The following is a 25,582-nucleotide window of genomic DNA, read 5'->3' as shown; positions in this document are numbered from 1 at the left end:
ACAGAAATATAATCTCATAGTTAACAGAACACATTACCCTGAATGAAATATTTCCTGAAGATTGAACATGACCATAATAAACTCTAGATGGGAGAGCCAGCCAGCCAGCCAGCCAGAGGAAAGGCAGGGAGACAAAGACAGAGATGACAGGGAGGTAGAGACAGGCAGCAGCAGAGAGTATGAATGAGAAGGAATACCTGTAGAAGGAAAAGGTTCTCTTGTGCTGGAACTCAGTCCTGGGACTGGGCGAACAGGAGAAGCTTAGGAACTCGGTGTCCAGCAAAGTTATCTGCTGCTCCTAAGGAGGAAAAAAAAAGTTTTCCAGTTACCTTGTAGCTTAGAAAATTCTCTTTCCATACAATCATTCTGAAATACGATTTGGTAATATTTTTCAGCCAAGTAAAAAGCAAGTCCCAGACCTAAGGAGATGTGGAATTCACAAAATCAGAGCGCCTCTCCAGGCTGAGCACAAGAAGGGTTCCAAGGATGGTGGCTAGGAAAGACAGTACAACTTAGTCGGGAGTAAAAGGGTCCCTAGATGAGGGTACTGAGACCGGCCTATGATTCTACCACTTTCCCCACTCTGCAGTGAGAAAGGCTGGAGTCTACTCCACACTCACCTTGTTAAGAAGCCTGGGATACAGCATGGAGACCAGCTGTTTCCAGCGATGTTGCCTGAGCGTGGTCATGTGACCTTGAATGTGTTATTTAACTCTTTACACCTCAGTTTCCTCATCTGCAGGTTGAAGTGCCTCATAGACTGACCTCCTAGGAAGTGGACATGTCTACAGAGAATGTGCCAACAAAGACTGTTACTGCCACACTTGCATGCCATGACAGAACAAGACCCAACTTAAAATAACCAAAGTGTGCATGGTTCTGAAAACTTAGAACATTGGTGATAAAAGTCAATATAGCCTTGATATTTTAAAATTCTTCCTTCTGTAGCCTGAGGTTGGTTAGGGATGAAATTACATTCTGGTCCTGGCGTGGTCCTTAGTGCTAGGCTTCCCAATGAGTTCTGTTCATGTAATTTCACAGGATAAATACTGATCCATTTCTTGTTTTGAAATCTCATGGAATCTTGCCTTCATTTGCAGAGCATGATAGGGCTTTTGCAGAAAACCTTGGGGGACACTGTGGAGCCATGGGCAAGAAGCCTGTATCCCCCTCATCTTACACATTGGGCATTGAGAGACATGGCGAGAGTTGGTGCTCCTAGAAACAGAGCCTTCAGCGTTCCTCTTGAAGTCACAAAGGCAACCATCAGAATCGCTAAAAATACAACAGAGCTGAGAAAAATCGGGGAAGGCAGTGCATGGGAGGGGGTGTAGGTGGAGGGTGAAACAGACTCCACTAATTTTTCTCACTGAGTAGCCTTGGGACATGTCTCTGGTTTACAAAGTAAGAACCAGATCCATATAGCTATCACAGCTACAATGCTGTGTATTGGCTACAATATGGAAAAAATGCAGCAGACCAAGAGGCAAGTATTTTGAAGAGGGGGTTTGCAGACTAGTGAGCTCAGGTGATGTATTCTGAATTGACTGGATAGTTCATCAAGTGTATATTTTGCATTTACAAATGAGTCCCCAAAGTTGGATACTGGCACCCCCTGCACAGCCTCTAGCCAGGCAGCAGGATCTGAGGTCCAGGGCTCCGAGGGTGTCAGGGCTGTTCTGCCAGTTTGGAAGCTGCTTTGTGTCTGCCCCTGAGAGTTGCCTGTTTTTTCCCTTTCAAAATGAATGACACAAAGTGTTGCATGTTTAAAAATAGTAGGGTTTTTTTCAGATGTGGTGGTGAGACATTCAGGGCTACATAGTGAGTTCTAGGCCATCCTGGGCTACAGGAGAGCCTATATATAAAGCATGATTTTTAGATATGTTGCAATATTAAGATAAAAATAAGCAAGTAAAATAATGTGTCTCATAACTTTTCAATTTTATATTCAGTGCATATCCTTCAGTCCTATACAAACATCAACTCTATGTTTGGTGGAATATTCCAAAACACACAGCAGTCCAGGACTGAGTAGAAATCCCCCTACTGACTATTTGAAGTATGGAGGTTTACACCTCATATTACCTAGCTGGATCTCCGCCAAGGAGAGCAAAGTATATTGTCTCTACATATGGTTGTTGCCCCGGACTACAGCTCCACTAGGAGGGATGCTCTGATGTTATGACTCCAGTGACCGCTGAGAACTTGCCTAACTGGTGTCCCCTGGTTCCATAGCCCCTGCCCCATCTAAGATTCTGAGCAGAGCAGGTTCTGCCCTAGCTTTCTGGAGAGTCCTGGCTTCTCTCCTCCACTGCCTTGTTTCCTCTGTTCTGTAAGTTGTCACCTGTGTCCTCAGACTGAAACTCTATGTGGCAGCATTTTGCAATTGGTCTGCAAGACAACCACTACCCTTTCCCAGGCTGGGGACAATGACTCTGCATTAAAAAAGTTTATTTTAGTTCTTTACAATTAAGATTTTTATATACTGATTAACTTTAATCTTTGTTTCAGATATTATTACATTGTGTGTATGTGCATGTTTATGTATGCCACAATATGCAGGTGGAATTCAGAGGACCATTTTCAGGATTCTGGGAATTGAACTCAGGTCATCAGGCTTGGTGGCAAATATCCTTAACCTCTGAGCCATCTTGCTGGACCTGATTTACCCTTTTTACCAGCTTTAGGATTAAGGAAAGAGTGCAGAGTCCAGAGAGGTCACAGTCTTGGCCTCTGCATCTCCTCTGATGGCATCGTAGTCAGTGCAATGATCTTTTACAATGGTGAATTGATAATGGCACTGGACTCGTGACTGAGGTTAAGGGTCCTACTGGACCTTTCTATGCCACCAAGGTTCTGTTGTGAATGTATAATGACTAAGTCTCACCATCATGGTGTCACATGGAGTAACCACACTTACGCAAACCTTGTCCAGCCTCCCAGTGTCTGCTGACTCTACAGTCAGACTTTCCCTGACCATGCTGGACTGGGGTGGGTGCTGGGAGCAACGCCAAGGATCTGCTGACCTGTCCTTTCTTGTCTTCTCCAGGCCTCGCAAAGCCCATTGGGCTGGTGGAGGGGCCAGGTGGCCTGGGCCAGGGAGGAGTGGCTGCCACTCTGCAGGATGGTAGCCAAGAGACCGAGGGCAAGTTCGAGGAGTTTGGGTACAATGCACAGCTCAGTGACCGCATCTCCCTGGATAGGACCATACCGGACTATAGGCCCAAGAGGTGAGCAACTGAGGCCTGGAGGTGGAATTCTGCTGCACAGAGGTACAAGGTTGCAGATGTACCCTTGGTCTCTTTGTGTCTCTGTCTCCCTCGACCCCTCTGTCTCTCTGTGTCTCTTCTCTCAATCTCTCTAAGTTTCTGTCTCTCTCTCTTTCTCTGTCTCCATCTCCCTCGATCTCTCTCACTCTGTTTCTTTCTGTCTCTCTTGCCCCTCTGCTGTCTGCTGTATTCGTCCTTTTGATACCCAACCACTTCATCAGTCCCCTTTCCCTTTGGACTCCGAGGCTGGCAGGCTGGAAGTGGCTGAGCTATCTATGTGAGTCCAGCTATGACTGTGCATATACATATATGTGCACAGAAACTCAGATGTACTTGGACACCTGAGCTAGAGGTTTTGGTCACTGCTCAGCATGGTCACCTCACTGACTTTTGCAGCTATTACTGTCATCGCTTGGTGAGCCCCAAGTGTCTGAAAGTCCTTCAGAGGCTGTGACCATCTTGTTTCTCCCAAAAAACAAAGAAGTAAAAGATTCAAAAGAGTTGCCTTCCTCATTGCTATGACCTTGCTTGTGTCCCCGAGGACTGGGTTCTTATCCTTGTTTATTATCTCCTTCCAAAAGCACAGAGGGACCTGACCATAGCTGAACTTGAACAAACACCTTCATAGGAGGCCAACCATCCATTAAAGCATCAAAGCTTTGAGTTGGTAGTAGCAAGCTGGCTGCCCTTGGACTCCATTACAGACTATCAGGACTGGAGACCTAGACAGGGAAACTCAGCAGCTTTTTGATGTCTGAGCTCAGGGCTCAGCATGCTGCTAGAGTGCCTCTTGGGGCCTGGTGAGGGTGGATGAGTGGTGAGTTTGTTTGCAGTTTCTCTGCCTCCCAGTGGACCAAGACTAGAACTCTGTCAAGGAGCTTTCTGAGGAGGCCGGGGCCAGGAGAAGATGGAGCAGGAAGCTCAGGGAGGTGACTCATCAGAGTAGTTATCACAGTGATGGAGAAAAAAAGGAATGGACCACCTACACCACCCACCAGGTTCCTCCGAGTCCCAGTCTTCAGGTTGCTTTAAAACTTCATCATCTCCACCTCCACCTTGCTCTGCGCATGAGCTTAGGTAGGAAGATGGCCAAAGCCCAGAGTCTCAGGTGGCTGTGAAGGCCCAGAATCTGGAACACTTCTATGGGGCTGTACTTGAACCAGCTCCCAGAATGGTGCCTGGGCTTGGGTGATGCTCCAAACATGGAGCAGAGACTGCAGCTCCAGGGACATCCTAGCAGCTGTGCTATTTTTTTAAGTCCCAAAATAGCCTGTATTTTTCATGCCTGATTCTTTTATTTTGGGGCATTTTTTTGAAATTCAGAAGTTGAATTATTTACATCATGAGACAGGGAGATAGTTGCTGCCTTCAAATTTTGGGTTGCACAAAGGTCTCTGACATACTTTGATGGACCCTGGTGAGACCTGTTATATTCTTTCTTAAAGCCTCCTGACCTAGGTAGGGAGGGTAGAGAGGAGGTATGGAGAGTGTAGGTGGGGTCATGACATGGACAGTCTCTTGCCAAGGAGCAATGAGCTCTCCCTGCTGGACATGCCCCTTCCCAGTGAGTAAACAAGGACAGGTGTCTTCAGCATCCCATCACTCAGATCTTAGACCTTTTCTCCTCATGTCTAGTTTCATGTGGTATGGCAGAAGCTCCACTTTAGGTGACCATGTGTAACAGGCCTGGCCAATGAGAGCATAAGCATGATGGGAACCAGCCCAGGGAGACTGAACCAGGAACGTGTTGGAGCTGTTGAGAAGCAGAAAAGGGCATCCAAGCTTGTAGTCCGATTGGCAAAGTGAAGTAGGCAGACTCTGAGATGATGCTTGGAGACACCAATACCTCCTAGGAGCCCCCATGTAGCTGTACCACATGATAGTCTCCAACCTGGAATCTTTGTAGTGGCCTCCAAATTCCTGCCCTCCAGAACCATAGCAAGAAATGGCTATTGTATTGAGTCATTAGCATAGAAGCTGTTGTGTGCAGTCAGCAATAGGACATCTGGCGAAGAATGCCAAGGTGAACTCATGGGCAGTGATGCCAGTGGTGTCTGTGAGCACTGTTTAGTCAGCAAACACCTGCCATTTAGTGCCAGGTGTCTGTGGATAAATAAGCGGGAAAACTGATCATTGCAAGCTCAGTCGGCTCTCTCAAAGCTATCTTGCTGTGATCTACTCAAGGGCTTCACCCCCATTATAGCCAGAACCTGCCTGCAGGATTGGCAGACATGGCCATTAGAAGCTGGACTACGAGAGAGAGAGAGAGAGAGAGAGAGAGAGAGAGAGAGAGGGAGGGAGGGAGGGAGGGAGGGAGGGAGGGAGGGAGGGAGGGAGGGAGAGAGAGAGAGAGAGAGAGAGAGAGAGAGAGAGAGAACGCATATGCACATGTGAGGGTGTCCCAGCACCCACAGGCAGCACCATACATTCAATGTCTCTTCATGCTTCCTTCTCAGAGCCATCTTTGGACCCCTCTTGTCTGGGGGTGGACAGCTTTTCTAATTAAGCGGCAGCTTTAATTATGGCACAAAGTGTATCACATAGATGATTACTAAGCCTGCCCCTGGGATGATGAAAGGAAGCTGGCAAATCTAAATTAAATAGTGTCATCAAAACGAACAGCCTTCCCCAGCAGCCTCAGCCATGATGTCCCTTGTCTCCTGTCTGCAGTCTCCATGCATGCATATTCATCATCTGAGCTAGGAGCAGCTTGACTGTCAGCTCTGATATGTGCAGACTGAGTGCATGGCAAACGGAAGGCTGAGTTAGCTTCTTGGATCCAAGATGTTAGATACATCTGCACGGGACAAACCATGCCCCCATCCCCTTGTGCTTTTGGTCACAGAGGAAAGCAGGAGTTTTGGACACTGAAGATCTCAGGGAAACTGGGGTTTCTTGAAGACATGACCCGTGTTCTGGTGCCATTGTTTTTTCCAGTTTGTTTTGTTTTGGTGTTGGTTTTCTGGAGGGTCTCCTCATGTTGTCCAGGCTGGCCTGATAGTCACACTCCTCTTGCCTCAGCCTCCTGAGTTCTGGGATGACAGGTTTGTGCCACCACTCCTGGCCCCAGCTTTTTACTAGATGTAGCGCTGTGGACAGCAAGGCCTTGTCCTGGCTGCACAACTAGTCCTTACCAGTTCTCTCCTCTTAGGTCTACACTCCCATAGGGGCATCTAGGACAGCTAGAAGTTCCTGCAGAGGAACCGCCCCGCAACTGTTTTTCTAGTGCTCCAGACCTGTCCCTGGTACCACAGATTGAAACCTAACCTGACAGTGAAGGTCACTGTCCTTGCATCCTTAAATGTGGACCACTGGAGCTGGGGGGGGGGGCACAGAGCACAGGACTGGCCCTAGGCCTCTCAGTAGGCAGAACTGGACACGGTACATTAGCCATGGTATCCCCTCAACCTTTATATGCCTACAATTCAGCTTTCCCCCTCTCTTGCTGTGTGGCTTCTGACCAGGGTCCACTGAGCATCCACAGCCCCTGTAGAGGGTCCTTGGCCAAGACAGCACAGAAGCCTAGCACAGCTGCTCAAAGTCAGCAGAGGACACCAAGAGCTGAGCTGGCCCAGAGCATAATGTGTCACCTAGACCTGGGAGATCTGCCAGCACCTGTGACCCAGGAATGGTTTGAAGATTGTCACTACCTGGAGGACAGGGGACATAGATACAGCCCTGTGGGGCTAGGGGAGTCTGTCTGTCTCCAAGTGGCTAGTTCACTCAGGTGGTAACCCTCTGACAAGTTTGAGGTCCCTTCCTATCACCCTTTGAGAGCTGTTAGCTTGAGAGGGCCCTGCATGTGTCTATGTACATTTGTGTGTCTTGCTTCTGACATGTGGTTGAGGTGTATCTATGTCTCCAAAAGGGAGTTGGCATCACTTTTCTGGCCTGTGAGTAGAGGGCTGGTGGGGCTTGCCTTCAGCTTTTGGTTCTTAGGGCTTTTAAGCTTTGAACATGAAAGTGTGTCTTTGGAATATTTGTGTTCATAACTCTAGGGACAGGCACTGTGTAAACGTATGTGCCTCCACAGGTCAGTCACATGACAACTGAAGGTGTCTGTGAGATGTGTCTGGGCATGTGTGAATGTGGATGTGCATATGTGGAAGTGTGCACATGTATATGCTCATTTGTGCAAATGTGTGTGTATGCATATGTGTGGGTATATTGCCGGGCAGTCTTGCCTCCAGCAACATGGATGGATGGATGGATAGATGGATTCAGTGTGTGAAAGACAATTTGGTAGAGGAGGGACATCCTAGTTTCTGGATCCTTAGTGTCTTCTGGCTTTGGCTAATGTCAGTCACTGCTCTCCTGCTTCTTAGATGATAGTGGGAAGGCAGGCGCACAAGTGACTGCCTAGTTGAGGATTTTGAATTCATGCGTGTGCCTTGCATAGATGTACATGTTTCACAGCAAGGCAGGATGCTGGCGTGCAGCATGGCAGCAGCACTGTCCCCAAGGACCTGCCTGCTAACAACCTCCCCATACAATATTCCCAAAAATAAAGGCATAGTTTCCAAATAAGCAACTTTCTGTCTGCTGAGGCTCAGCTCAGCATGAGACATGTGTCCTGTCGCCTTGCAGCGAGTGACTCTCAGGAACATGCCACCACTTCACTTCCTGTCCTTGCACACTTATCTTTCCAGGGCACAAAGGGCAGACCATGCATTTCCATTAGCACCAATGATCTGGGCATCTGAGGAGAGGTGCTCAGGTTCTTGGCAAATGTGCTACTCCTGCTATCTCTGTGACGGGATTCCCTTATCTCCCTATTGTGAGCAGGAACCTCTGCAGCATGCAGTCCCTTTAGTGCACTTCCCAGACTCAACCTCAACCCCCCTCATGCAGCTCATACTCAGCCATGGGTTTACAGAAACACCACTGTATGTCAGCAATAGGAAGGGACACTGTACTCAGTTAACCCACATGTGCCCAATATGTGTTCCCATATGTGTTGGGAAGCACTGGTTGGCTGATTGCTGCCTATCAGAACTCATGGTTGAACATACTGCTTTATTCTGCGTGGAGACATGACTACACTCTGCCCAGGCTTGGGAACAAGGCATAGCAACTACATCCTCGTGCACGGCAAGCCAGAAAGCGAGCGTGGCCAGCCATAAGAAAACCTGAGTGGCTTATTCCTCTCTGACAGACATGATGCATGGTATTGGTGTTGGGAGGAAGCACACTGAGTTACTCTGGGGCCGTGAAGTAGCAGTTTATTCTTTTCCTCTGTGATAATGGGGTCCTGGGGTTTTGAACGGCTGGGAGAGTTAGCACCTCCAAGGCTAGGAGGGGTACAGGGTGGCCTGAGATATTACCTCATGAACACTTCTGCCCAGAGTACTACACTTGACTCCATATTGTAAAGTCATCATTTGTCTGAAGAGGGACAAGGTACGTCACAGACACATAACGTAACACACAGAGAGTAGCAAGGATATTTGTCAGGCCTACATCAGAGCCCCTAAGGAGGGGGCAGAACTGGGGGTAGAATGGCCTCTGCTCTGTGTCAAATCTAAGCTTGCTGGGGAGGACATCCTATCACCTTTTTAGTGGAAAAAAAAAAAAAAAACAAAAACAACAAAAAAAAAACAAACAAAAACCACCTGAATTCAAAATGGGCTAGGGAAGCCGGGAGACAAAGAGCCAAAGCTCAGGGTGTGTGAGGAAGGTGTGAGGTATAAGCCGGCAGTCACTCGTTTCTGTATTTGTTAGTGCACAACTCTTCTGTCTGTCTCTATCTCTGTGTGTATCTCTTTAGTTAGTTGGTCTTTATCTCTAACTCTGTCTTTATTGGGTATAATTATGAATGAAGCTATTTCCCACCCTCTTGCCTGGGCTTTCCTAACCATGATGCTAAGTTCTAGTGGATGGAAGCACTCACTGTCTTCTGCAGTCTCACTCTCTGCTTCTGCTGGTCAGACCCTGATATTTCTGGGGAGGGGCCATTACTCCTCCACTCCTGGGAGACCCTGGCTCTTCTACAGGTGATCAGGAGTTCAGTGGCCTGTGCCCACTTCCCAGACCAGTGGACGGTGAGTGTGAGAAAAGCCTGGCCTTCTCAGTGAAGGCCATGTAAGAGTAAGGTTGCTATAACCAGTAAGGGAAAGCAACCAATATGCCCAAGGGAAGGCAGTGAGCAAAGGCTGAGCCATGAGTACCGGCAATGGGGGATGAAGGAGCGATCCCTCTCAACAGCCCTTGCCAGCCTGAGGGCCAGAGACAGGGCACTCTCAAAGCACACACCCCAGTGAACCAGTTCTTGCTGGTGGAAGGTTCTTTGGAACAAGTGCATGTGCCCAGTGACCAAGTCCATGGGCTTCTGGCCAACTCACCCAGAAACAGAAGGAGAATTGGTACAGTCCTTCCTAACCCAGCTAGCCGCTGCCTCTTGATAGCACATGCAGTGATACACAGATACTCAAATGGTATTTGGCTTATATGTCCACCATCATCCTTTTATGAAGGACTAGTGGAGAGAAGATCCTGACAGAGGATGCAGGTGAGGGCCGTGGACATGAGGTCCATGTGCTGGGTGAGTGTTATACATAACTATCCCCAGAGCAAACCAACCACCATCTCACTTGCAAAAGATCATCCCAGCTGGGCGTGTTGGTTGTTTATATCCCTCATGGGGGGGGGTAGGAATGACTACAAGATGGTCACCTGAGTATCTAGTTTCTCCCTGCCATCTGTTTTATGCAACTCTGCTTTAATTGCACGTGGTCCCGGGTAAGGGCTAAAGTGTAGTATATAGGACAGGGCAGGCTAGGAGGGGCTTCATCTGTGAAGCTGTGGGAAAATCAGCATTCCTGGGGGCTAAAGATTCTCTGGTGTGGCCTTTGGAGGGCAGCACTCACACCCCTACGTAACTCCTCTGGAAGAAAGCCCAATTGGTTTCCCAGAGTGAACTTTGGTGGAATTGTGCCTGTTTGTTGTTGGGCCTTAGGAGGGGAAGTTTTGTATCCCATTCCCCCTTCAGACAGTAACTTCAGCAACAATAGGAGTAAATCATGGATAAAGGTCTCTAATGACAGACTCAGCAGGGAACAGCTGCACTCCTCCCCCACAGAGGTATGGGGTCCCTTCTGTGTGGCTGTAGCTCCTGCAAGCCTGCTGATGTTTTCTGTTTTACATGCTTTGCAAGTTCATGAAATTGTACGTTTCAACTTTTTCTCTCCATGAATAAATGGACTGAGGTCTTCTTGTCAGGAAGTGTTTGTCTGAGTGATGAAGTCTCCATGGCTACCCACACGCAGTCCATATCAATGTGGTGCTATGCAGCAGTTGTCCCTTGAAAGTCACGCGGGCAGCTCAGGAAGTATGCAGCCTAGCCACGAAGGGACGACTGCTGGGGGAGGCTGAGGCCTTAACCGTGCCAGGTACAGGACATCCAGCCCATGCTCCGCTCCTGATGCTGCTGACTTGGGTTTGAATTGCTGGAGCTTAGAGAAAGGGTCCTCATCTCTAATAGAGGTATTTGGGAACTCTTGAGCTGAAAAGACTGAGTCCACGAAGAGTGGATGGTGAGCAAATGCTGTTGTCCCTGTTCCCAAGAGACATATCAACCCCTTGGGCTGTAACTCAGTCCAAATGTGAAATGAGCATTACTGTTCCTAGCGTCACAGACTGATCTATGTCCCCAAAATTCATTTTGAAATTTTCACCCACAGGACTTCAGATGCTTCATTTGAAAGCAGAGTTACTATGGCTGTGATTAGTTAGGGAGGGAACCTCAAAACCCCATGTGGAAAACCCCATGGAGAGGAGGAGGCAGAGGCTGGGTAGGAGGCCACCATTTTGTGCACCCCTGTCATTTTCTTATATATTCAAAATCTTAAATTATATTATTTATTTGTCTGTCTGTTGACTGGTGGGCTTGAGCATGTGAGGATACATGTCTGGAAGTCAGTGGACAACTTGCAAAAATCGTTTCTTCCCTTCTACTTTGTAGGTCCTGGGGATTGAACGCATGTTATCAGGCTTGTCAAGTGCCTTTAGCTGTTGAGCATTAGAACAAAATAGAAACATCCCCTGGAAGCATTAGGGGCACGAGTAATTCTGCAGACTCCTGCCCCCATCCCCAGTGCTGTACTGGATGATGATGCTCTTCTCTAGCCTCTGCCCCCTTGCTAATAAAGGCTTGTAACTGTTTGTTTCCCTCAGTATTATTATCTACCCTCACACCCAGTGTTGTCCCACCTCTGTCTGCCTTTGCTACTCGTTCACACGCCTACTTCTGAAGGGGTCAGGTGGTATCCACCCAGTATATCCCTCCTGTAGCATTCTGTGTTGCACAAAGTAGGTGTGTTTAACTAAACAACTTTTTCCATTTTGAGGAAGAAAACTTTAGTTACTTTGGTACAGCATCCAATAGCTTTCAGTGGGTCTCATCCCTTATTTTCACCTAATTACCTGAGTTTCATTTTCTCTTTTATCCATTTTTTCTTTGTTGTTTTGAGATAGAGTCTCAATCTATCCCAGGTTGATATGGAACTCACTATGTATCCAGACTAGCCTCAAATTTATAGTGATCCTCCTGCCTCATCCTCCTGAGTACTGGGATTACAAGTCTAAGCTACTGGACCAGCCGGCCTCCTTTCCCTTTCTCTCCCTCCCTCCCTTCCTCCTTCCCTGCCTCCTTCCATTTCTTAATTGGATTTTATTTTATGTGTATGGATGTTTTGCCTGCATATGCATGTATATATGTATATGTCTATGAGCCACATGCATTCCTGGTATTTTTGAAGTCCAGAAGAGGGTGTCAGATCCTCTGGAATTAGATGGTTGTGTGTAATGTGAATTCTAATTGATCTTAATAAAAATCCAGAGTTGGATATAGGGGTTAATGCTGAAAGATCAGAGAAGCAGAGCTGACAGCCACTGGTTCTTACTTCTACTGAATCCTTAGACCAAAGGGGTGATCCTGTATTTATGAAACCTCAGACTGAATCCTGAGCTCCTGTCTTTTCCTGTCTTACATTCCTCTCTCCACCCAGCCATATCACTTCCATTGGGAGCCACCATGTGGATTCTGGGAATCGAAACTGGGTCCTCTGGAAAAACAGTCAATGCTCTTAACTACTGAGACATCTCTCCAGCCCCTGGGTTGGATTTTTGAGACAGGATTTTACATATTCCTGTTTCTTAGAGTTTCTGTTGCTGTGATCAAAAGTACTTAGCAGGGAGAGTTTATTTCATCTTACGCTTCCAGGTAATAGCCCAACACTGAGGGACACCCCAATCCCAGCTGCCTACTACACCTCCTGATGACCACCATGCCTCCACAGGTGCAAACAGATAACACACTCTGAAGACCTTCCCCAGATCTCTGTGGTCTTCATCTTTGTCAATGAGGCACTTTCAGTTATCCTGCGCTCTGTGCACAGCGTGGTCAACCATACACCTTCCCAGCTCCTGAAAGAAGTCATTTTGGTGGATGACAGCAGCGACAATGGTGAGTGGGGACCACGCCTCAAGGGTGGTAACATTGAGCACACAGCTTTGGAACTGTGGACCAGCAGCTCTCAGGATGTATTGACTCTTGTGGCTGCCCCAGCCAACGGCTTCTAAGCTTAAAGCCATAGAGTTGGCTTGCTAAGCTTTGAGGCAACAGCCTGGAGGTGTGGCCAGGGAAAGCACCTGGCTAAGCAGCCTCTCATCTTCTGCTGATGGCAGCAACATGTGGGGTTCTTGGCTGAAACCTTTTACTCTGACTTTGTGTTATTGGGATGCAGTTCTTTGTGCCACTTCTCAAAGCCACCACGAATTGGCCTGCATTAGTTACTTATATCGGAGAGAATCAGTTTAAGGAAGGGTCTGTTTTGGTCCCCAGGTTGAAGGTATAGTCCATCATGGCGGGAAGGCATGGCAGAAGCATCATGAGACAGCTGGTCACATCCATATCCAGAAAGCAGAGAGAAACAGATGTTGGTGTTCAGCTCAATTTCTCCTGTTTTATTTAGTTCAGGACTCCTGCCCAGGAGTACTGCCACCCACAGTTAGGACAGGCCTTCCACCTCAGCTAACCCAATCTAGAAGCTCCCTCACTTACCATTTTAACCATTTTCAAGTATGTGGCTCAATGATATTAGGATATCCATGTTGGGCAACCACTATCTCTACCTCATAACTTTTGGGGGGGGGTGTCTTTTGAGACTCATCCTGTAGCCCAGCCTAGCTTGGGACTTCTTATGTAGCCTACGCTGATCTTAGACTCACAGAGATCCTCCTGCCTCACCTGCTTGAATTTTGGTATCACAGGCATGAGCCAACGTGTTCTCACAGGAACCAAATCTTTACCTGTCCCAGCCACCAGTACCTTCCTACTGTCCCTCTGGATTTGACACCTATAGGCATTTCATGAAGACAGTCAAACTGCATTTACCTGTTAGTGGCTGATATGTGTCACTTAGAACTATGTTACAGTCCTCCATGTTGTGGCAGTATCAGAGTATCCCTATCTCATTATGACCAAGTGGCTCCCTATTGTGGAGGAACCTGTGCTGCACAGGACTTCATTCCTGTGTGTACAGACTTGGGTGGACATTCCTTCACCTGTACAGGGTCTTCGTTCTTGGTTATAGCTCGGTGGCCTATAGCTGTAGCTGCCTACACTGCCTCTATCACTTTGGTCTTTATTTTCCCTTTGCTACCTTTCTCACCAGAATAGCAGCTTCCTAGTATTGGGGTTTTGTCCTCCCATAGTCTTGCTAGATGTTGGATCTCATCCAACCTAATGTTGCTTCACAGTACCTTTTTGAAACTCCAAGTTAGGAGCAGGACTCAAACGTCCCAGTCGTGATCTGGGCTCTTGCCAGTGTAGCATGCTAACACACTTATCTTTCTCCTTCAGTGGAACTCAAGTTCAACCTGGACCAGTACGTTCACAAAAGGTACCCAGGCCTCGTGAAGGTGGTGCGCAACAGCCGTCGGGAAGGTCTGATTCGTGCCCGGCTTCAGGGCTGGAAGGTGGCCACGGCTCCTGTTGTTGGCTTCTTTGATGCCCACGTGGAGTTCAACACTGGCTGGTAAGGGCTGGGGTTCCTGAATACATGGAAATCTTGTGGGCATTCAGATCAGAGAGCACATAAGGACAGGTCAGGCTGTGGCTCTGGAGCTTTCCAGAGATGAGCTCTGCTGATAGGCTAAGCCATTTGGCATAAGAAGGAGAATTTTCTTGACCTTGTAGGAAACTCTAGATCAAGAAATTCTAGATACTACTTCTTATTCAGGGGAAGGATTGGGCTCAAATGAAAAAACCAAGGGGACTCTGTGACCAGAAGGTGAAGAAGTACCCCCATCTGTGGCCACAGACCAGCAGGTATGCAGGACATCCATTGCAGGAGCAACCTATCTATCTCTATAGGATAGATTAGGATCCTGTGGTCCCTGGAGACAGGGACCTGTCCCTACTTGCTTCTTAGACCAGGGTAGGCCTGTGTAAGCGTAAGATATCCACAAGGGTTGAGTGCCCCTGGAGTTTCTCATGCTTGTTCAGCAAAGGATGCCTTGGAAGACAGTATCTTTTTCCAGCAAGTGGCCCATGCTGGGGAAGCCATGTCAGAGCTAGCTTCTTGTCCCATGCTGCTGAGAAAGATTATGTCCTCCTTGCTGACCCTGGGCAGGGGTTGGGCAAAGGAGCAGGGAGCTTCCTGCTTCAGCAAAGTCCTCTTTGGATGACCAGGATCCTTAGGGTGTGCTGTTCCTGCAGGTATGTTTGGCAGTGATCACCTATGGTCTTTGTTTCTCATATGGAAAAGGGGGCACTAGAGACCCTACTTGTGGCTCTACTCTGGGACGCAGTGCCTCTGTGTTTATCAAGATTGCAGCAGAGTGACACCTGCCATCACATATGCGCATGTCACATGAGCAACTGGGACCTTACGACATGGGTAGGCCAAGGTGTTGTGGGAAGTGAGAGTGGGCACCAGAGGGTGCAGAAAACAGAGTAGGGCAGAGAAAAGGTGTCCTGGAATAGTACTTCCCTGGGCCACTGTGACCAAAGCCCCTCACTAGCTACTGGCAATAGCTGGGATTTGTCCTCTACCAACTCAGGCACCTAGATCAAGGTGCTTTGGGGCTGCACCCTCTGAGGTTCTAGAGAGGGTCTTTCTCTCTCTCTGCTCCTGGTGGCCAGGTATCCCTCAGCGTGTGGCTGCACTTCTCTGCTGGCCTTCATAAATGGCCTCCTGTCCCTTATTGGAACCCTGGTTACTGGCTCGGCCAGGAAGCTCCTGTTCCAAACCTGTTGAGATTACTGGGGTATCCCTTAGTTGTGCAAGAAAAACTGCATCTAAGCCACACCTGTCTGAGAGGCCGAACAAGCTGAACCAGGAAATGTACAACAACCAGGAGTTCAGAGGCACCTTGAACTAACGAGTGGGCAATTGCACACAGTTGTGCGTGGAGACCCTTTGTAACACCCAGTCCCCCAATTCCCAGTTGACACCATGACAAACTTTTGAAAAATGAGCTGGTGGGCTGGTGAGATGGCTGGAGGGTAGAGGCTCTTGCTGCCAAGCCTGGCTCTGATCCCTGAGACCCACATGGCAGGAGGGAATCAGTTACTCTAAGTTGTCCTCTGATCTCCACATATATGTTAGGGCTTGCTCGCTCGTGCGCTAATGTGTGTGTGTGATTTAAATTTCCTTTAAAGAGGTGGGAGAAGTGATACAAAAATTCTGAGTTATAGTCTCTCTTGAAAATGGGGCAGAACAGGTAACTGGATGTTCTCTGGTGACCTGACCCTGGGGCGGGCCCTCACTGTGGACCCTGAGAGGCTCTGTGAATACCTTCCATGGGCTCGGGATGCTGGTTGTGCTCAACAGGTGTATGACAGACCTGGCTTCCTTCTGCTCCTTGTACTCCCATGCCTCCCTTCTCTGTCGCTCTGTGACAAGACTTCTTTTTCCATTTTTCTGTCACCTCCTTGAATCCTGTATTATTCATTATGTGTCATCATGTATCCTCCCACCAGAATCACCTCCTACTGTGGCATGGGTTGTGCACTGCGCAGTTCACACTCTCTCTACCATCAGTTCCCTAAGGGATAGTGGACACTTAGGAGAGCTGAATTTATCAGTCAGAATGAAATTCTTTAACCTGTATAACTCTCATTTCATTCAACTGGAAACCCCATTTCTGTGAACGGCACCTTCCTGGCATAGCCTTTATTGGCAGATCCTGCACGCTAGCAGACATGGCATTTGCAGTCTCTCTAGTGTGCTTTGTGCATTCATCCATTGATGAGGCAGTAGGTCAGTAGAGGCTCCCAGAGGGATGAGGTTACGGGCTGGTCCCTCTCCATATTGCCCCGACTCTTGATCCTTTCATCTCTGAGGCACACAGACCCTCAGCCCACTAGTCACCTCAATCTCAGATATTACCTGAACCTCAGTTTGGATGCAGTTCTCTAAACAGAACCTTATCCTCTGGTAGACAATGCAAGGCCTGTCCATGCTACCTCCAAGATGCTGATGCCATCGAGAGAAAGCCTGCTCTTTTGGCCCTTCATCTCTGACTTTAGAGTCTCTCTTGCCAGTCTCTCCCATGGCCTGCTGATCCCCTACCCCCATGCACATGGGTCATGTGCCAATGACTGGTGAAACTGCTCTCTCAGTGTAGACTTCCATCCCCACACCCTAGTGTCCTCCCACTCAGTGCCCAGAGCACTGCACACTGGATCCCATCTAGAGCTGCAGAGCTCACCCCACTCACTACTTCCTGCTTTCCATGGTGCCTTTCACCTCCCACACATCCTCTACTCAACTCATTCCCCTTAACCATGGCCTGTTATGTAGGCTGTGCATTGTGTACAGCATATGTAAGCACCATGAGGCATGGATATTTTTTTTCTTATGAATGCAATCTGTTACAGCAAGGTGGCCCACAATAGGTCTTCAGTTAACTCTTGCAAATGAATGTACCTAGAGGTACAGGACTAGAGAGAAGAGTAGGATTAGGCTAAGAAAGTTCTCTGTACAATCCCAGGGCCCTGGCTGACCTATGAAGAACATTCAGATGTCCCTTTGCTTAGCACTGACCAGTCAAAAAGGTCCAGGCTTTGGTCAGGTTAGTGTTGTGGGTTAACCATTCTTAGTAGTCCAAAACTGCCATAACTGGGTCCTGTGCACAGCAGATGGGGGCCAACCAAGCTTAGATACCAGGCTTAGCTGCACTCTTGGCCAGTGGAGCTCCTTCCTTGGGTTGCTGAGGGTTCTGGGATGGCTCTTGTTTATGGCCAATACCTTCTGCAGGGCTGAGCCTGCCCTTGCGCGGATCCAGGAAGACCGTCGGCGCATCGTCCTGCCAGCCATTGACAACATCAAGTATAGCACATTTGAGGTACAGCAATATGCCAGCGCTGCCCACGGCTACAACTGGGGTTTGTGGTGCATGTACATCATCCCTCCGCAGGACTGGCTGGACCGTGGTGATGAGTCAGCACCCATCAGGTGAGCAAGGATCAATGTGAGGGTGGGAAGTGCCACCAAAGATGGTTCAGGACCAGAGGGAGGGTCATTTCCTTCAAGAAGCTCCAGCCTGGCCTCAGATGAAAAATGTGCACCTTACAGGGGTTATAGGGACTGCCAGGACTACAGAGTACCATGACTGGGGACAGGGCTAGCTCAGATCCAAGTCCAGAATGATGACCAAGTCAGAGCAGGTTACACAACCTGGTTGTGTGAGGTTGGAAGAAGGAGAGGCAGAGACACAGAGGAGAGAGACTAAAAGAGACAGCAATGGGGGAGGTCAAAGACAGAGAGACAGGGGTAGGTTGAATGAGTGACAGAGACTGAGACAGCAACAGAAAGACAAGACAAACTGTGAGACAGTGGCAGAAGGAGACAGAAAGACTGATACATAAAGGCTAAAGGCTTTGTATAAACAAAGACAGAAGCAGAGAGAGAGATAGAGTCTAAGGAGGAGACAGAGGCAGACAGGAAAGAGATTGAGAGAGATAAAGAGATGGGAAGAAAAATATAGAGACAGGCGGAGAGCAGGGGAGGCAGCATGGGTCAAGAGGCAGCCCATGGCTGTGAACTGTGTTAGTACTCTGGCCCCACATTGCCCCGTGGAACATTTACTTTCAGTTTGAATTGGTTCCTTAGACTTGAGGAGAGGAGATTTGAGCATTTGAAAATACATGATGCCAGCATTTCATGAGATCTGGGAGCCCCATTCATCCAAAAGAATTACAGGCTCTGTCCAGAAGGGGCTCTGGGAGCTCATTTGTGGGAGACCCTGCCACTATCTGTCACCCTGTTGAATGTTGATGTCATCACACTTAATTAATTTTCTTTGACCTGCCTGTGTTGCCACTCCCATGTTTCTGCAGTTTTCACACCCTTCCCCAGAATCCCCCTCCCACCACATCATCTGATGAGCCCCTGGGGAATCTGTGCCTTCACATCTGGTAGTTTGTTCCACTTTCTCCTGGGGACCAGCCTGGCTTTGAAATTTGTCTTTGGAATGAATGAGTATCTCCAGGTGCTGCTGGGCCCAGGGTGCTGCTGGTTACCTTGCAGTGGGTCTTGGTGGGACCACCTCCTTGCCTCCCAATGAAAATGTTGCATTCTGGCTAGAATGCTGCAAAGTAGCTTCAGTCCCTTGGACCAGTCTCTCCTATAGGAGGGTGTCCTGGAGGCCTTCCAGGCTAGTGCACAGCTCAACCCTGAAGACTGTAGAACTAGTTGGTTGAAGTGCCCTGCTCATCTCCTCTGGCAAACAGCTATTGGCAGTAAATCCAGATGAAATCATTTGGCACAGAAAGGGAAAAAATTCATCCCAGAAGAAAAAATGATTTCACAATGCTAAGATGAAGGAGCTTCCAAATTTGGCAAAGCACCATCTCTCCATACCTCCTAGCTCCACATGGCTCTTTTCTTAGAGATGGACCATGAGTCTTGGAGTTGGGGCAGCCTGCAGTGATTGAATAGGGGGTCTGTGCTCTGGACTTTGCAACAAGGCCAGAGGGTGGAGCTTCCCGAAGCACAAGGCTCACAGATGGCTCCCAAGGGGCTCATTGAAGCAGAGAGTGACAGTCTGAAGGTTATTTTTCTTCATTTGAGATTCATTTCATGATACTGATTAGTAGCAAGATAAATGCTTGTATGTGGCATTTTAGAAATCTGTGGAAGTCAGAAGCCCCAAAGGAGGTATCCCCCACAGTTTGTGGCAGGCTCTGGATATCCATGAGACAGTGGAGCACAAGCTTGCAGGCCTAAGTCTGGTGGGATGGTGGTTCCCAAGCACATTCTTTAGAATCACCCAGGAATTGTTAACCTTGCTGCCAGAAACCAGCTAACTAGTGGGGCTGACTTAACAGATGCTCATAAAAAGGATGTGCATGTGGTTAAACACTGGGAAGATGCTGGACAGAAACCCCAATGGAAAACTCACTAGTTGAACCCTTGCAGAGATACCACTGTGTGTACTCAAGAGGATGGCTGAAACAGAGATTGACAATACTTTTAGTGGGTGGAGCACACAGAAGCTCATGTCTGGCTGGTGGAGGCCACTTTGGAGAACTGGAAATCTCTTGTAAATACATGAGAACTTTGTATAATCTGGACACTATTCCTGGCAGGTTTTGTTTTGTTTTCTTTTTTTTTTTAAGTCCTAATAGCTAGAATATTGTTTATTTGAATGTACTTTGATTCCAGCTTTGTTCACGTTTTGACATGTTTTAATATTTTATCTACATCTTTACTCTTGCATGAGTTTCTAAGAATGGCTGTGCTTTAGGTTATATATTGCTTAGTTAGGTTTTATTTTCCAATCTGTGTTTCTTTTTTATTTATTGATTTTTGAGCTCTACATTTTTCTCTGCCCCCCCCCTGCCTCTCTCCTCCCCTTCAACCATCTCTCAAGGTCCCTATGTTCCCATTTTACTCAAGAGATCTTGTCTTTTTATGCTTCTCATGTAGATTAGATCTCTCTTAGAGATTAGATCTCTCTTAGAGTCCTCATTGTTGTCTAGGTTCTTTGGGATTGTGATTTGTAGGCTGGTTTTCTTTGTTTTATGTCTAAAAGCCACTTATGAGTGTGATAATTGTCTTTCTGGGTCTGGATTACCTCACTCAAAGTGATGTTTTCCAGCTCCATCCATTTGCCTGCGAATTTCAAGATGTCATTTTTTTCTGCTGTGTAGTACTCCATAGTGTAAATTACCACATTTTCCTTATTCATTCTTCGGCCAAGGGGCATTTAGGCTGTTTCCATGTTCTGGCTATGACAAACAATACTGCTATGAACATAGTTGAGCACATGTCCTTGTGGCACGGTTGAGTATCCTTTGGATATATACCCAAAAGTGGTATTGCTGGGTCTTGAGGAAGGTTGATTCCTAATTTTTTGAGAAATTGCCATACTGATATCCAAAAGATTGCACTCCCACGAGCAATGCAGGAGTGTTCCCTTTACCCCACATCCTCTCCAGCATAAGCTGTCATCAGTGTTTTTGATCTTGGCCATTCTTACAGGTATAGATGGAATCTCAGAGTTGTTTTGATTTGCATTTCTCTGATGACTAAGATGTTGAGCATTTCCTTAAGTGTCTTTCAGCCATTTTAGATTCCTCTGTTGAGAGTTCTCTGTTTAAGTCTGTACTCCATTTTTTATTGAATTATTTGTTCTTTTGATGACCAATTTCTTGAGTTCTTTGTATATTTTGGAAATCAGACCTCTGTCTGATGTGGAGTTAGTGAAGATCTTTTCCTGTTCTGTAGGCTGTCATTTTGTCTTGTTGACCGTGTCCTTTGCTTTACAAAATCCTTTATGTTTCAGGAAGTCCCATTTATTAATTGTTTCTCTCAGTATCTGTGCTACTGGGGTTATATTTAGGAAGTGGTTTCCTGTGCCAATGCGTTCAAGTGTACTTCTCACTTTCTCTTCTATGAGGTTCAGTGTAGCTGTCTTTATGTTGAGGTCTTTGATCCATTTAGACTTGAGTTTTCTGCATGGTGATAGATATGGATCTATTTTCATTCTTTTACATGTTGATATCCAGTTTTGCCTGGAAGGTTTTTCAAAATGAATAAAAGCACAGTCCATTAAAAGTTTTATATACAAGTGCCTGTAATGGCAATTTTTAAAATAACAGACTCAATGTAGAAACAAGCCAAATGTTTTGACCAGGTGAGTCCTGCATGACATGGCTTCCCTCACTGTGAAGGACCAGGAGTCACAGAGGAGATCCTGACAGACATAGATAACCTCCCTCCTAGATTTACCCTAGGAGGTGGTTTTATAGACTGGTGTACATCACTGTCTTGGTATTGCTGTCTCTCCTGCCTGAGAGTCTAAAGGAGAATCTAGTCAGACATCAACTCTGGCGCACTAGGAACAAGGAGGGTGGGAATTTCATCATTGCCTCCCCACCTCTGATGCATGAGGAGAGAATGCAATCCTATATCACCTCTCTTGCTCTGGAGTACGAGGAATGTTGGGTGAGCCCTGTCAGATGTCACTTCCCTCACAGTTTTGGATGAGGAACAATAAGAGGGAATCCTGTCAATCAGAAACAAGCATGGATCTAATTTACATGAGAAGTAGAAAAAGACAAGATCTCCTGAGTAAATTGGGAGAATGGGGACCTTCGGAGATGGTTGAAGGGGAGGGGAGAGGCAGGAAGGGGAGCAGAGAAAAATGTAGAGCTCAATAAAAATCAATAAAAAAGGAAGATGAAAGACTTACCTGTTATACATTAGGATTGTATCTTAACCAATCACGTTTTTGCTGTTAAAAGTCAGAGTGCTATTAAAATTTTGTTACTATTAGCTTTGTGAACAAAAAATGTACCGACAGTTGCTTTTTAATACCATGGTGTTCTCAGCTGATTCACTGCTGCCTTCCAGCCAGTGGAAGCAGAATGCTTCTGTTCAGCTCGATGCAGACCAATGTCTCTTGATTTTTTTTTATTGGAAAGACTTGAGCCTGCAGAAGGCCAGGGACGGGAGCCCTTTGTGTCCTCTACTGACTTCACCATCAGGAGCTGTGGAAGACCATGACAAGTCCCTCAGAGTCCTGTGGCCTGGGAGAGGCTAAGCTCTGAATGTCAAGGGATGCCTTTGTTCTGAGACAGAATCTTCTTTTTTTTCCTATTCAACATAGTTATTTTTTATTACTTTATAAATAATACCAATCAAAATTTCTACTTCCTCTCCTCCTCCCACTTCCCTTCTTCTCCCCCCATACCCTCTTCCCTCCCCCTCCAGTCCTGAGAGAGGGCAGGGAATCTTGCCCTGTGGGAAGTCTAAGGCCCTACCTCCAGGCTTAGGAAGGTATGCATCCAAATAGAATAGGATCCCAAAAAGCCAGTACATGCAGTAGAAACAAATCCCAGTGCCATTATCATTGGCTTCTCAGTCTGGCCCAATTGTCAGCCACATTCAGAGGGTCCAGTTTGATCCCATGCTGGTTCAGTCCCAGTCCAGAGGATTTGGTGAGCTCCCATTAGCTCAGGCACACTGTCTCAGTGGGTGGACCAAACCCTCGTGGTCTTGACTTCCTTGCTCATATTCTATCTCCTTCTGCTCTTCAACTGGACCTTGGGAGTTCAGTCCAGTGCTCCGATGTGGGTCTCTGTCTCTATCTCCATCTGATGAAGGTTCTATGGTGATATTCAAGATAGTCATCAGTCTGACTACGGGACAAGGCCAGTTCAGGAACCCTCTCCTCCACTGCCCAGGGTCATCCCCGTGGACTCCTGGGAACCCCTCCAGAGCCCAGCATTTTGCCAACCCCAAAATGGCTCCCTTAATAAATATATCTCCTTCCTTGCTCCCATATCCGTCCTTCCTCCATCTCAACCATCTCACACCCCCAAGCTCTCCCAACCCTCCCCTTCTCCCTTCTCTCTCCCCACTCTCCCCTTCCCCCTACCCCACCCACCCCCATGCTCCTAACTTTTGTCTGGCGGTCTAGTCTGCTTCCAATTTCCAGAAGGATCTATATATGTTTTTCTTTGGGTTCACCTTATTACTTAGCTTCTCTAGGATTGCGAACTATAGGCTCAATGTCCTTTGTTTATGGCTAGAATCCACTAATGAGTGAGTACATACCATATTCATATTTTTGGGTCTGGGTTATTTCACTCAGGATAGTGTTTTCTATTTCCATTCATTTGCATGCAAAATTCAAGATGTCTTTTTTTTTTTCCCACTGAGTAGTACTCTAATGTGTAGATGTGCCACACTTTCTTTAACCATTTTTCCATTGAGTGGCATCTAGGTTGTTTCCAGGTTCTGGCTATTACAAATAATGCTGCTATGAACATAGTTGAACAAATGCTTTTGTAGTATGATAGGGCATCTCTTGGGTATATTTCCAAGAGTGGTATTGCTGGATCCTGAGGTAGGTTGACTTCCAATTTTCTGAGAAACCGCCACACTGATTTCCAAAGTGGTTGCACAAGTTTGCATTCCCACCAGCAATGGATGAGTGTTCCCCTTACTCCACATCCTCTCCAGCATAGGTTATCATTGGTGTTTTTTATTCCAATGGAATTGAATTGAAGATCCAGATATTAATACACAAACCTATGAACACCTGATTTTTGACAAAGAAGCTAAAATTATACAATAGAAGAAAGAAAGCATCTTTAACAAATGGTGCTGGCATAACTGGATGTCAACCTGTAGAAGAATGAAGCTAGATCCATATCTATCACCATGCACAAAACTCAAGTCCAAATGGATTAAAGACCTCAATAAAAATCCGACCACACTGAACCTGAAAGAAGAGAAAGTGGGAAATAGCCTGCAATACATGGGCACAGGAGACCACTTCATACATATAACCCTAGTAGCACAGACAATAAGAGCAACAATGAATAAATGGGATCTCCTGAAACTGAGACGCTTCTGTAAGGCAAAGGACACAGTCATGAAGACAAAAAGGCAACCTACTGAATGGGAGAAGATCTTCACCAACCTCACATCAGACAAAGGTCTGATCTCCAAAATATATAAAGAACTGAAGAAACTAGACATTAAAATTCTAAATAACCCAATTTAAAAATGAGATACTGAACTGAACAGAGAATTCTCAACAAGAATTTCAAATGGACAAAAGATACTTAAGGACATGTTCAACTTCCTTAGCTATCAGGGAAATGCAAATCAAAACAACTTTGAGATACCATCCTTCATCTGAGACAGAATCTGCTATGCAAAGCCTAGAATGTCAAAGTGTGGCGAGTGGCTCCCAGTCCCCATTTGTCTTGTACTCTCTACATTGGTACTGCCTTTTCTTCATCTTTTCAGTCGTTTTCATCCTGCCTGGCAGACTTAGCATACTCCACCCTGTGCCAATCCATTCACACTTACGAAGTGTCTTCAGGACGGTGGCCACTCACTCTCCACCGCCACCTGGTCCTTTATTAGTCTTTGCCTTTCCATGTTACCTCTTCCCAGGGGTATGCACATTGATGGATTGTTTTGTTTAGTTTTTGTTTTTTGTTTTTAGAGACAGGGTTTTTCTGTGTAGCCTTGGTTTTCCTGGAACTTGCTCTCTAGACCAGACTGGCCTCAAACTCAGAAATCCACCTGCCTCGGCCACCCAAGTGCTGCTGGGATTAAAGGTGTGCACCATCATTGCCTTGTTGACATTTATGGATTTTTGGTACCTAGATAATTAGCATATCCATTCATGATTTCAACAAAATGCCAAAAGGTTTTTTGCTGCCATTTTTAAGTGTGTGGGTTTGAAATATTACACGGCAGCTGGTAGTTGTAGTGAGGGGCTGCAGGCAGGCCTGCTTTTCATCCTGCCCGGCTCTCAGCCGCCTGGCTAGCTTATGCCCCAAAATAACAACACACAAGTTGTATTCTTTTAAACACTGTCGGCCCATTAGTTTTAGCCCCTTACTCACATCTTGACAAGCCATCTACCTCACTTCCTTCTTCCTGTTCTATCTACTCCACCCACATAAGGGCTGGCCAAGGCAGTTTCTTTATTAACGAATGAAATCAACACAAACAGAAGACTCTCCCACATCAGGTAGTCTGTTGACTACAGCTGCGTAGCTGTTGACTCTGTAACTTCAGAGCCTGTCATTCAGACTGATGTCAGTCAAGGTTCATGAAGCTGAGTAGTGTACAACTTCCACAACTGCCCCATGTATTCCTGAAGTTTTATACACTAACAAGACGAGACATTGAAGGAAGAAGACTAGGGGCACGGCATGTGGAAAACAGTGGCCAAACCCACTCTGGTCTGTACTGTTTTGCCAGGGCTTACGGTATACAAGGACAGGTCCATGTCAGCGGCAGGGCTTACGGTATACAAGGACAGACCCATGG

General features: G+C 46.8%; 1 protein-coding gene across 2 annotated transcripts in view; it reads left to right on the top strand.

Moving 5' to 3' along the window:
• Nucleotides 1-25,582, top strand: part of Galnt9 (polypeptide N-acetylgalactosaminyltransferase 9) — an 88,394-nt gene that overhangs the window by 43,523 nt on the left and 19,289 nt on the right. The window contains exons 2-5 of one of the 2 annotated variants that reach the window (XM_042055881.1): nt 3,050-3,230; nt 12,566-12,732; nt 14,131-14,305; nt 17,534-17,731. In XM_042055881.1, coding sequence (XP_041911815.1) covers nt 3,050-3,230; nt 12,566-12,732; nt 14,131-14,305; nt 17,534-17,731 — 721 coding nt within the window. Of the gene's footprint in view, nt 1-3,049; nt 3,231-12,565; nt 12,733-14,130; nt 14,306-14,988; nt 15,170-17,533; nt 17,732-25,582 lie in introns of those variants that run through there. The other variant, XM_038345150.1, reaches the window with a different exon arrangement.

This window comes from Arvicola amphibius, chromosome 10 (genome assembly GCF_903992535.2).
Source record: "Arvicola amphibius chromosome 10, mArvAmp1.2, whole genome shotgun sequence".
Lineage (NCBI taxonomy): Eukaryota > Metazoa > Chordata > Mammalia > Rodentia > Cricetidae > Arvicola > Arvicola amphibius.
Note: the sequence above shows the minus strand (reverse complement) of the source record. Positions and strands in the feature narration are given on the sequence as shown.